The 12,718-nt window shown below is 42.9% G+C and overlaps 1 protein-coding gene across 1 annotated transcript in view; it reads right to left on the minus strand.

Moving 5' to 3' along the window:
• The window catches only part of LOC109874258 (GDNF family receptor alpha-4), a 31,965-nt gene extending 20,235 nt beyond the window's left edge, over positions 1–11,730 (minus strand). Inside the window, exons 1-3 of the mRNA XM_020466099.2 lie at positions 11,185–11,730; positions 407–670; positions 212–304 (exon numbers count right to left, since the gene is read on the minus strand). Coding sequence (XP_020321688.1) covers positions 212–304; positions 407–670; positions 11,185–11,236 — 409 coding nt within the window. The 5' untranslated portion in view covers positions 11,237–11,730. The remainder of the gene's footprint in view (positions 1–211; positions 305–406; positions 671–11,184) is intronic.
• Positions 11,731–12,718: the final 988 nt, after the last annotated feature.

A 12,718-nucleotide genomic window follows, 5' to 3' on the forward strand; every position in this document is an offset into this window, starting at 1 on the left:
AGGAGTGGTAGGGTGAGGAGAGGAAGAAAACAGAGAGGAGAATGGAGGAAGGTGGGGGTTTGGAAAAAGGGGGCAATGAATAAGAGAGAAAGGAAGACAAAATCATGAAATACATGATTCTGGACATCCCAGACTGTCCTAGTCATTCTTCAGAGAGGAGGCAGATGTTCCAATAAGAGCGAGCTGTGTAGTGACGGGTGTGAAGCAGTACCTGCCATGATGGAGGCCATGCGTGACATCTCTATGTGCCTCACAAACTCCACCTCCAGATCTTCATACGGAGACACCTCGTACTCATTATACACTGCAGCAACAACACAAAGACATTCAAGAGAAAAACATCTCACATACACAGAGATACAATGAAACACATAAAAATACAAAAAACACACACAGTGAAACTCACCAGCGAATCTGACGGTCCAGTAGACCCTGAGGCACAGCTCCTCCCGGCGGGAGCCGCGCTGGCACTTGCAGGCCTGGAGGGGGCGGTACTGCTGCAGGGCGCTCTGGGCCTCCAGACACTCCCCCCGGGAGTCTGGGCCCAGGGGCGACACAGCCTCCTCAGCAGCACAGTACTCCAGCACCCTGTACACTGCCGTACAGTCCTGATCCTGTACACAGCCTCGCTCAGCCTCCTGACAGTCTATGGAGCCTGACAGCACGCTGCCTGGAAGAGGTGGAGGATGGGGAACATGATTATAGTTGGTCACCGGTGGTCCTGACCAGTTATAGATGGAGTCGAGTGACAGTGTAGACGTCAGAGATGGAGTCGAGTGACAGTGTACAAAACACTTTAGAGTATTGATTATGTTCTGTGAAGAACTGACAGCCCCATCAGTTGTCAGGATAAAGGTCAGGCAGAGTCACAGATGAAGAGGTTAAGTAAAAGAGTGGATAGCAACGTTGTTTAATTCACAACTGTTCAGTTAAGGGGAACTTCAATTCAGCTCATTCATGGTAGTATTGAAAAATGTTTTGCCAAGTGGCAAATGCAGCTTTTTCCCAGATGGTTTTAAAGGTCCGACTACAAATGGGATCCGGATTTGCAGCTATATCCTCATTCAACATGTTATTCAGACTCTTTCTCTCTCTTGCTCACACCCACACATACCTGCAAACAAACAAACCATGTATATAGCTATAGGCCCACACACACACGCTCCTACACACACACACACACACACACTAAGGGGCATCCTGATTAAATGGTCACACGCTTCAATTAAGCCCATGCTGGCTGGGAGCGCACAGTACAGCTGAAATCAGATTCCAGTGGCGTGTGGTTACAATCACAGACGCCCCATGAGGTCCACATCTCAATCGGGCAGGAGACACATCAAAACCAGAGGGATACGGTCCGTCATTGCAGGCAGGGGACCCTTGCAGACGAGACTGGCAAGGCAAGAGCTTAAACTCTGGCTCTCCCAGCAAGATACAGGACCACGAGCCATGTAACATTATATGGTAATGAGATCCAGAATGTAAGTGTAACGGATCATATTAAGGACACCAAGCACTTAAATACATTAATATTAAACTAACTGCAAAATGTGAATTTTTATGAACATCTAAAATGCCATATACGTCCTAATGAAGCACAGTCAATGGAATAAATCACATGCATTCTAAGCTCATTTGGTATGTTGGGGAATATGGAGTCCTGTGGGGCAGCCAGCATGTTCATACAGATGAGAGCGCTGCCCTTTTCAAAGTCTTCTGGTTACAGAGAGAAGTTATTGAATAAATTGAAACGTGAAGAACATTAATTCCCAAAGAGTTTAACTCGTCAATTTGGAGAAGACATTGTTATTGTTGTCTTTTAGCTACTGCCATGTTCATGTCCCCGTGAAAAATGTGGTGGATGAGGAGTATTAGGAGATGTGGCACACACACACACACACACACACACACACACACACACCTCATAATAAAGTAGAATCACAGAAAAGCAGGCATGGCCCCCGGCTTAGGTTGTGCAATTAAACAGCCTGCCAGTAATCTCCATTATGGACAGTGGTTTGTTCATTACTCTCTACTCCAGCATGTACGCTCCCTAAGGCTGACCAGGCCCAAGATAGACACCATCAGCAACTTTTGTTTCAGAGGGCCTATCTTAATACACAAACACATCATTACAACCCATATCAGGTACAGACCAGCTTGGTTAAATCTTGTCAGGCAGAGAAGTGATAATTATGATAATGACTTGAGCGTTCTTTATTGACACAATGATGAACAGTCGCCACGCTACATTGGGCAGTTTCACTGACGACAAAATGGGTGGAGGGAGGGAGGGGTGTGATGGGGGAAAGGTAAGGCGTAAGAGGAAAGGACTGAACATCTTAAGAGTGAGGAGGAGAGATGAATACCTGTGATATGTAAGGCTTAATGCGCTCTATTGATTTCTCAGTGGGGCGAGTTATAGAATTTGTGAGGCAAAGCTGATGGCTTTCTAGCTCAGTGACCCGCTTGAGGTTAATGTCATAAGAGCAGCCACAAACCACATATCAACACATACACTGTTCCACATCATTTGAAGTTCACACACATTTATTTATTCATCCATTCTTACCCATACACAGTAAGTTAAACACACAAAAAAAAACTACACTGACTAGTCACAGAGGGATCCTACTCCTCCTCTGTTCCTCCGGTGATGTAGAGGTTAATCCAGGCTCTGCAAGTGTCTACCTCCACTCCCATCCCCCAGGCTCTCTCATTTGTTGACTTCTGCAACTGTAAAAGCCTTGGTTTCATGCATGTTAACATTAGAAGCCTCCTCCCTAAGTTTGTTTTATTCACTGCCCTAGCACACTCTGCCAATCCGGATGTCCTAGCCATGTCTGAATCCTGGCTTAGGAAGACCACCAAAAACCTTGAAATGTCCATTCCTAACTATAACATTTTCCGACAAGATAGAACTGCCAAAGGGGGCGGTGTTGCAATTTACTGCAAAGATAACCTGCAGAGTTCTGTCTTACTATCCAGGTCTGTACCCAAACAATTTGAGCTTCTACTTCTAAAAATGTACCTTCCAGAAACAAGTCTCTCACCGTAGCCGCTTGCTATAGACCACCCTCTGCTCCCAGCTGTGCCCTCGACACCATATGTGATTTGATTGCCCCCCCCCATCTATCTTCTGAGCTCGTGCTGCTAGGTGACCTAAACTGGGACATGCTTAACACCCCAGCCATCCTACAATCTAAGCTTGATGCCCTCAATCTCACACAATTTATCAATGAACCTACCAGATATTACCCCAAATCCGTAAACACGGGCACCCTCATAGATATCATCCAAACTAACTCACCCTCCAAATACACCTCTGCTGTTTTCAACCAAGATTTCAGCGATCACTGCCTCATTGCCTGCATCCGTAATGGGTCTGTGAGCAAATGACCACCCCTCATCACTGTCAAACGCTCCCTAAAAACTTCTGCGAGCAGGCCTTTCTAATCGACCTGGCCGGGGTATCCTGGAATGACATTGACCTCATCCCGACAGTAGAGGATGCCTGGTTATTCTTTAAAAGTGCCTTCCTCACCATCTTAAATAGGCATGCTTAACTCCCTTATTTGACCTAATTTGCACTCACTGTATATATACTTTGTTTAATTTTTTTTGACTGTATTATTGACTGTATGTTTTGTTCATTCCCATGTGTAACTATGTGTTGTTGTTTGTGTCGAACTGCTATGCTTTATCTTGGCCAGGTCGCAGTTGCAAATGAGAACTTGTTCTCAACTAGCCTACCTGGTTAAATAAAGGTGAAATAAATAAAATAACAATTGAAAAAAGGAGTAGTTCTGCAACCTGTTGATTCCACCATCTAGCTTCTCTCGTCTACAACAATTCCTTAGGAGGCATTTTGGTAACATGGAAACACTGGAGGAGTTTCCAGGATCTAATATGCTCAGTGCACATCAGCCTTGTTGTTCTGGAGTAATTGAGGGTTGACTATTGGATAATAACTGCTACAAACATATGGTGAAAGAGAAACAAAATGAAAGAAATTCGCCCAACTTTAGTGAACTCTGTAAAGTGGTGATGATGACAAACATGTTGGGAGGGTCCACTTCAGAGGTTCCCACTCCCGGGGTTGACATATCACAGGGCTACAAGGTCGGTATGAGGTTTCAATAACAACTCTTTGTGGTGGGGAAAGACACAGATATACAATAATGAGCAGAACAAGCAGTCCTTCCTCTTATAGCAAAGCCTTCAAATACCTAGGGTGAGTTGAGTTATTTGGTTTCAAAAAGAAAAGCAAAGTAAAGTCATTAAACCTGTAGACATATACACAAAAGGTAGATCATTTGTTTTGTCATTTTGACCTGAACCATAAGGACGTTGAAAAATGATTGAATGGAAAAGAAAACCGCATCCTGTAATCACTGATCATTCATTTTATTTTACAGGCAAAGCCAATATGGCCTATTTGCTTATTCATACCGACAAAGAAAGACGGAAGGATGAAGATAAGAGGGACAGAGATAAGAGGAAGGGTAAAAAGATCATTACTCCTTTACTTTGTGTTCCTAACGGTCTTTAAAAAAAGGGGAGGAAATATGCAATGATTAGTCAGATGAAAAGGAACATGAAAATACATCTACTGGGATTTGTGGAAGTTGGTCTTGTGCTCTTTTAAGTGTTATACATACAAGACTTGTGGTTTTAATAAGACTGGCCAAGACATTACAGCAGCCCTTGATAGGGCAGGGAATGCAGGGTGCATCTTGTGGGGGGGGGGGGGTCATGCATAGCCAAATACTGGCACACACTCACAAGAGCGCACAAATACTCACCTAGGCCTAAACTGTGAGCAGTGTGTGATGTGCACAAATACATACACGCAAAGATGGCAAAACATCTCTCAGAAAACACCTGACGCACAAACACATACAAATGCAAGACACACACAGAAGGTACACACACACACACAGCCACTCTGGGCTACCCTCCCAACCATGGATAGAGTTCCAAATCAAGGTTATCAACAAAATACACAACGCAAACGTTCCCTCTATCGACTGAATGCCTGACTGTATGTCTTTTTCTCTCTACTGGTTAACTCATTTTCAAACATCTGCGTTTATTGGTCTACACATCATATCAACATTACTGCCAGCTGCCACCCAGTTTGTGACTCAGTGGTGTCCAAGAAGTCTTTGATGGCACTCTTTAAAGGTGACATCATTCTGTGTATCAATCTCCAGAGATTAGTGCATATTGTACATGGCTCCTGGTAGCGTGCAGTGAAGTAATCGTATCACAGTGTGTGTGCGCGCCCCACCAAACCAAGATTTGACATGTCCTGTCTGCGATAGACAAAGGGGTTTACGGATGGGATTTTTAGTCACTACGGCTGCGTTTAGACCGGCAGCCCAATTCAGATGTTTTTTTAAACAAATTGGTCTTTTGATCAATCAGATCAGCTCAGAAAAATATCTCATCTTTAAAGATCTGATGTGATTGGTCAAAAGACCAATTAGTGGGAAAAAAAGATCAGAATTGGCCTGCCTGTATGAATGCAGAATGTCAGATTACTGTTTAACAACAACAACAAATAGATACAAAGAAAGTCCTCATCGGATACGACGGACACACACTGCCGCTGCTTATGTTAGTCTACTTTTCTGTAACAGGTTTGACTTTAAGAGATATTGACAAGACACACTTACAGTATGTTGTTGTGGTGTTATTCTGATGGTGTACTGAGGTGGTAGTGTTGGTGTGGTGTTTTTCTGACGGTGTACTGAGGTGGTAGTGTTGTTGTGGTGTTATTCTGATGGTGTACTTGAGGTGGTAGTGTTGTTGTGGTGTTATTCTGATGGTGTACTGAGGTGGTAGTGTTGGTGTGGTGTTATTCTGACGGTGTACTGAGGTGGTAGTGTTGTTGTGGTGTTATTCTGATGGTGTACTGAGGTGGTAGTGTTGCTATGGTGTTATTCTGACGGTGTACTGAGGTGGTAGTGTTGCTGTGGTGTTATTCTGTGTACTGAGGTGGTAGTGTTGCTGTGGTGTTATTCTGATGGAGTACTGAGGTGGTAGTGTTGTTGTGGTGTTATTCTGATGGTGTACTGAGGTGGTAGTGTTGGTGTGGTGTTATTCTGACGGTGTACTGAGGTGGTAGTGTTGTTGTGGTGTTATTCTGATGGTGTACTGAGGTGGTAGTGTTGCTATGGTGTTATTCTGACGGTGTACTGAGGTGGTAGTGTTGCTGTGGTGTTATTCTGTGTACTGAGGTGGTAGTGTTGCTGTGGTGTTATTCTGATGGAGTACTGAGGTGGTAGTGTTGTTGTGGTGTTATTCTGATGGTGTACTGAGGTGGTAGTGTTGGTGTGGTGTTATTCTGACGGTGTACTGAGGTGGTAGTGTTGTTGTGGTGTTATTCTGATGGTGTACTGAGGTGGTAGTGTTGCTATGGTGTTATTCTGACGGTGTACTGAGGTGGTAGTGTTGCTGTGGTGTTATTCTGTGTACTGAGGTGGTAGTGTTGCTGTGGTGTTATTCTGACTGTGTACTGAGGTGGTTGTGTTGCTGTGGTGTTATTCTGATGGAGTACTAAGGTGGTAGTTTTGGTGAGGTGTTATTCTGATGGAGTACTAAGGTGGTAGTTTTGGTGTCGTGTTATTCTGATGGAGTACTAAGGTGGTAGTTTTGGTGAGGTGTTATTCTGATGGAGTACTAAGGTGGTAGTGTTGCTGTGGTGTTATTCTGTGTACTGAGGTGGTAGTGTTGTTGTGGTGTTATTCTGACTATACTGAGGTGGTGTTATTCTGAGGGTGTACTGAGGTGGTAGTGTTGTTGTGGTGTTATTCTGTGTACTGAGGTGGTAGTGTTGTTATTCTGACGGTGTACTGAGGTGGTAGTGTTGCTGTGTTGTTATTCTGACTGTACTGAGGTGGTAGTGTTGTTGTGGTGTTATTCTGTGTACTGAGGTGGTAGTGTTGCTGTGGAGTTATTCTGACGGTGTACTGTGGTGTTATTCTGACTGTGTACTGAGGTGGTAGTGTTGCTGTGGTGTTATTCTGACGGTGTACTGAGGTGGTAGTGTTGCTGTGGTGTTATTCTGACTGTGTACTGAGGTGGTAGTGTTGCTGTGGTGTTATTCTGACGGTGTACTGAGGTGGTAGTGTTGCTGTGGTGTTATTCTGACTGTGTACTGAGGTGGTAGTGTTGCTGTGGTGTTATTCTGATGCTGTACTGAGGTGGTAGTGTTGCTGTGGTGTTATTCTAACGCTGTACTGAGGTGGTAGTGTTGCTGTGGTGTTATTCTAACGCTGTACTGAGGTGGTAGTGTTGCTGTGGTGTTATTCTGTGTACTGAGGTGGTAGTGTTGTTGTGGTGTTATTCTGATGGAGTACTAAGGTGGTAGTTTTGGTGTGGTGTTATTCTGACTGTACTGAGGTGGTAGTGTTGTTGTGGTGTTATTCTGACTGTGTACTGAGTTGGTAGTGTTGTTGTGGTGTTATTCTGACTGTGTACTGAGGTGGTATTGTTGTTGTGGTGTTATTCCGACTGTATTGAGGTGGTAGTGTTGTTGTGGTGTTATTCTGACGGTGTACTGAGGTGGTAGTGTTGTTGTGGTGTTATTCTGACTATATTGAGGTGGTAGTGTTGTTGTGGTGTTATTCTGACGGTGTACTGAGGTGGTAGTGTTGCTGTGGTGTTATTCTGTGTACTGAGGTGGTAGTGTTGCTGTGGTGTTATTCTGACTATGTACTGAGGTGGTATTGTTGTTGTGGTGTTATTCTGACTGTATTGAGGTGGTAGTGTTGTTGTGGTGTTATTCTGACTGTGTACTGAGGTGGTATTGTTGTTGTGGTGTTATTATGACTGTATTGAGGTGGTATTGTTGTTGTGGTGTTATTCTGACTGTATTGAGGTGGTAGTGTTGTTGTGGTGTTATTCTGACGGTGTACTGAGGTGGTAGTGTTGTTGTGGTGTTATTCTGACTGTATTGAGGTGGTAGTGTTGTTGTGGTGTTATTCTGACGGTGTACTGAGGTGGTAGTGTTGTTGTGTTGTTGTTCTGACTGTACTTTTATTTAACCTTTCATTTTGACAGGGAGTCGATGCTGAGACCAAGGTCTCTTTTCCAGATAAGCCCTATACAGCACCACAATACACATCAAAATACAATATACTCATTAAAACTACACATTCATATACACAATAAAATCAACATTATACACAACACAAGAAAAGAAAACATAATCATAAAAAACTGACACATATTTCAGTAAAAATATCCCCTAAGTGTATTGTCGATCATTCCAAACATAAGGTGCAAGGAAGATACCTTCCTCTCAAGACACCAAAGGAGTGTCCAAAGTTAACCAACCCTGTGAACGGGTTTGATAACTTGTCATTTCAAATCTTAACAGTGATGTTAGGGAAGTCTGAAGTTTGTGGAGCAGGACTTTGTAAACAAAGGTGGTAGAGTTGTGAGGTTATTCTTTATTTTAATTTTTGTTATTTTTACCCTTTTTCGTGGTATCCAATTGGTAGTTACAATCTTGTCTCATCACAGCAACTCACGTACGGACTCAGGAGAGGCGAGGGTTGAGAGCCGTGTGTCATCCGAAACACAACCCAACCAAGCCGCACTGCTTCTTGACACAATGCCCACTTAACTCGGAAGCCAGCCGCACCAATGTGTCAGAGGAAACACCGTGCACCTGGCGACCATGTCAGCGTGCATTGCTCCCGGCCCGCCACAGGAGTTGCTAGTGCGTGATGGGACAAGGACATCCCTGCCGGCCAAACCCTCCCCTAACCCGGACGATGCTGGTCCAATTGTGCGCCGCCCCATGGGTCTCCCGGTCGCGGCCGGCTGCAACAGAGCCTGGACTCAAACCAGCATCTCTCGTGGCACAGCTTCACTGTGATGCAGAGCCTTAGACCACTGCTCCACTCCAGAGGCCCCACATTACAACTGGGTTAACCGTATTGGTGCGAACTTGCCTTTGGTGTTTGCATTTTACACCAGTGACACGGGTTTGCACCCCACTCCCGCTGTTTGCTATATTGGCATCAGAAGTGGGATGGTGGCCATGGCCAATGGGAATGCACAGCCCGGGATGCATGTGGGGGCTGAGTTTAGTCGAAGCACGGTGACGTGCCTTCCCGTTTGGAGGGATTCTAAGTTTGATTCAAGCATACTTCTAACTTTATTATATTGATCTCAGAGTAGGGTAGTGACATTTCCAGATCAAAGAATAATGACAACGACAACATGGTTTATTGTTCAAGACAAATTGTAATCATTCCAAGAGAAACGTCCTGAACAAACACAGCAATTTGAATACTCTGAAATATGTGAATGTTGAAGGGATGTGATTTATGATGATTTATTGGGTCATTATAATGCATTCTTCACCGGGCTGTATTCATAGCCACAATCTAAACGATCCGTCTGGCAAGCGCCTGATAGCAGTGCTACCAAGTAAGTTTGTTTTGGGGTGGCAGGTAGTAGTGGTTAAGCGCATTGGGCCAGTAACCAAAAGGTTGCTGGTTCAAATCCACAAGGTGGACAAATCTGCCATTCTGCCCTTAGCAAGGCAGTTAACCCCAACAACTGCACCCCTGCTCCCCCTCTCTGATTCAGAGGGGTTGAGTTAAATGCGGAAGACACATTTCAGTTGAATGCATTAGGTTGTGAAACTGACTAGGTATCCCCTTTCTCTTTAAGTCACAATACAATAAGAGCAGGCCTCATGGCAGAATGCAGTTAAATTGTTTTATAAACTGGGTGGTTCGAGCCCTGAATGCATATTGGCTGAAAGTCGTGGTATATCAGACCATATACCATGGGTATGACAAAACATGTATTTTTACTAATCTAATTATGTTGGTAACAAGGTTATAATATAGCAATAAGGCACCTCTGGGTTTGTGATATATGGCCAATATACCACGGCTAAGGGCTGTCTCCTAGCACTCTGCGTTGCTTCATACATAACATATTTGCCATATACCACATCCCCTCGGGCCTTATTGCTTAATTATACCAGCCTTCTGGCTCACACCTTTGTGAGAATTTGTCTTGGAAGAGCAAGCCAGTGGTTTTTCCAATACATCACAATTAACTAAGGTAGGTGTATAATGTTGATATCTATCTGGTATCTATCTAGATCAGTAAAACAACGCCATGAAAACAAGACAGAAAAGCAGGGTAAAACGGTTAAAGGATGAGGCAGAACACTTGTTCCTGTGTGGTTGTGTAAGGATAAGGGCAGGATAAACCTTCAAAATGATGTCATCGAGCTATGGTCATAACTATATCTATAACCATAGATCACCCCATCTCGCTCTCTCGCATGCCTTGATTTAAGTGCTTCCGTTTCAGGTACAGAGTCTTGGTATGAAAGATGACGTTTTATAGGACCAGCAATTAAATATATAGCTAATTTGTCACCAATAGAAAGAGGGGACACATACATGAGTTTCCTAGACATAGAATATGCTAAATTAAAATGAGCACAATAGTGAATGCAATTTTGTATAGGCATCATGAACTTGAAACTAAGGACAACACTTTATGCAATTCTTAAGTGCAATTTCCTTTTAAAAAATGTGACACTTATCCATATTGCTCCTAAAAAGAGTACAAATTATAAAGCTTATTGATATATATATATATATATATATATATATATATATATATATATATATATATATATATGGGCTTAAATTAAATTGATATTGGTTTAGCTAAGACTAATAATCAGCCTAGCCTACTGTAAATTATTCATATCGTCTTACTATAAAGGATTGTCAATACTCTAGCCAGGCCTGCATTGTTAAAAAGTAAAGTAAAACCATTGTAGCCTATTTAACTTTTTGTCTCATCCAATGAGTGCTTTCTGAACCATTGACCTGCTATATTTGGAAATAGAAGCACCGCAATTATGATCTCTGGAGATCCCTTAGAAAAAATGTGTCCCCTGACCGACTGTCCGTCGGTTGAACCCCTATATTCGAAAGTGACAGACAACCAGAAATGGTGTTAAAGGCTTTTACAGCGTAACAGTTTAGGAAAGACTGGATTTTCTCAACGAGGTGCACATTGAAGTGCAAAATGCGCTGGGTAATTTTTTTACCAATTCAGAATACACAAGTACAAGATGGAGAAAAAAAATACTATTTGTGGCTGAGTGTGTCGAATTTCGCTTACCATGACTGAGGACATTCATAAGTATTCCAAGGACAATCATCATGCACGGCATCAGGTAAGATAGGTCGGGAGTTGGGGACTTCGTAGAGGTACTTGGTCCTCGCGCTCACTGACTCACCGCCTGCAACATCCAGCCACACCGCGTTTGTCCCAGGATCGACTGAAACAAGGTAGCCGATACTTGCAAATGTGTGACAATTCCTAAACCTGGACTCGCAGGAATGCAGTGATTGCAGTTGTCACGTGTTTTTTTTAAGAGAGGGTGGCAGTAAAATAAATTACATGTATATTTTGATTAGCCTGCAGTGGTCAAGAATACTCAAAAACCCGTGCAAGCGTTCCGTGGTCTTGTGTCACCACCAATTTAGAAAAATGTCCCTCCAAAGTTTCTAGAAGCTGTCAAGCGACACAGAGGCCAGTCAACTTGAATTCGTTATGAATAATTATCAATTGCACTTATCGGTCCGTAGTTGCGGTTGCAATAGATTAGTCAGACTGCATGGCGCATCTCAAACATCAAGCAGTGTTGTGATTGGCCCCCAAGTAAATGTAATACACAGACAGAAAAAGTGTGAATAGCCATACCCCGATGTGCAGCCTGGTCTCATAGACTAGACGTAATATAGTAAATGTAAATCTGGAACACTCAAATGTGTATATGTTACATTTGGTATGGTTGCATGAGACAGATTGTCACTTAAGGCAAAAACTAAAGTAGGGTGGTTGGTCAAGGTGGGCGTATAACAGGAACATCTAGCAACCCAAAGGTTGGGAGTTTGAATCTCACCAGACAACTTTAGCATTTTATCAACTACTTTCTACATTGTGTAACAACTTTAGACCGTCCCCTCGCCCATACCCGGGCGCGAACCAGGGACCCTCTGCACACATTAACAACAGTCACCCACGAAGCATCGTTACCCATTGCTCCACAAAAGCCGCGAGGGGAAATACTAATTAAAGGTCTCAGAGCAAGTGACGTCACCGATTGAAACGCTATTTAGCGCTGCACCACCGCTAACTAAGCTAGCCGTTTCACATCCGTTACACTTGCAACTACTTAGCATGTTAGCTAACCCTTCCCCTAACCCCAACTATTTTGGCCAATGGTGAAGTAAAAAAATACTTGAAAGTACTACTTAAGTCATTTTTGGGGATATCTGTACTTTATTATTTATATTTTTTACAACTTTTACTTTACTACATTCCTAAAGAAAATAATGTACTGTTTACCCAAAAGTACTAGTAACATTTTGAATGCTTAGCAGGATAGGAAAATTGTCTAATTCATGCACTTATCAAGAGAACATCCCTGGTCATCCCTATTGCCTCTGATCTGGCAGATTCACTAAACACAAATGCTTTGTTTGTAAATGAGGTCTGAGTGTTGAAGTGTGCCCCTGGCTATTCATTAAAAAAAACATTAAAAAAAAATAAAAATCAAGAAAATCATGCCGTCTGGTTTGCTTAATAAGGAATTTGAAATTATTTATACTTTTGATACTTAAGTATATTTTAGCAATTACATTTACTT

The sequence above is a fragment of the Oncorhynchus kisutch genome, linkage group LG29, assembly GCF_002021735.2.
Source record: "Oncorhynchus kisutch isolate 150728-3 linkage group LG29, Okis_V2, whole genome shotgun sequence".
Taxonomy (NCBI): Eukaryota; Metazoa; Chordata; class Actinopteri; order Salmoniformes; family Salmonidae; genus Oncorhynchus; species Oncorhynchus kisutch.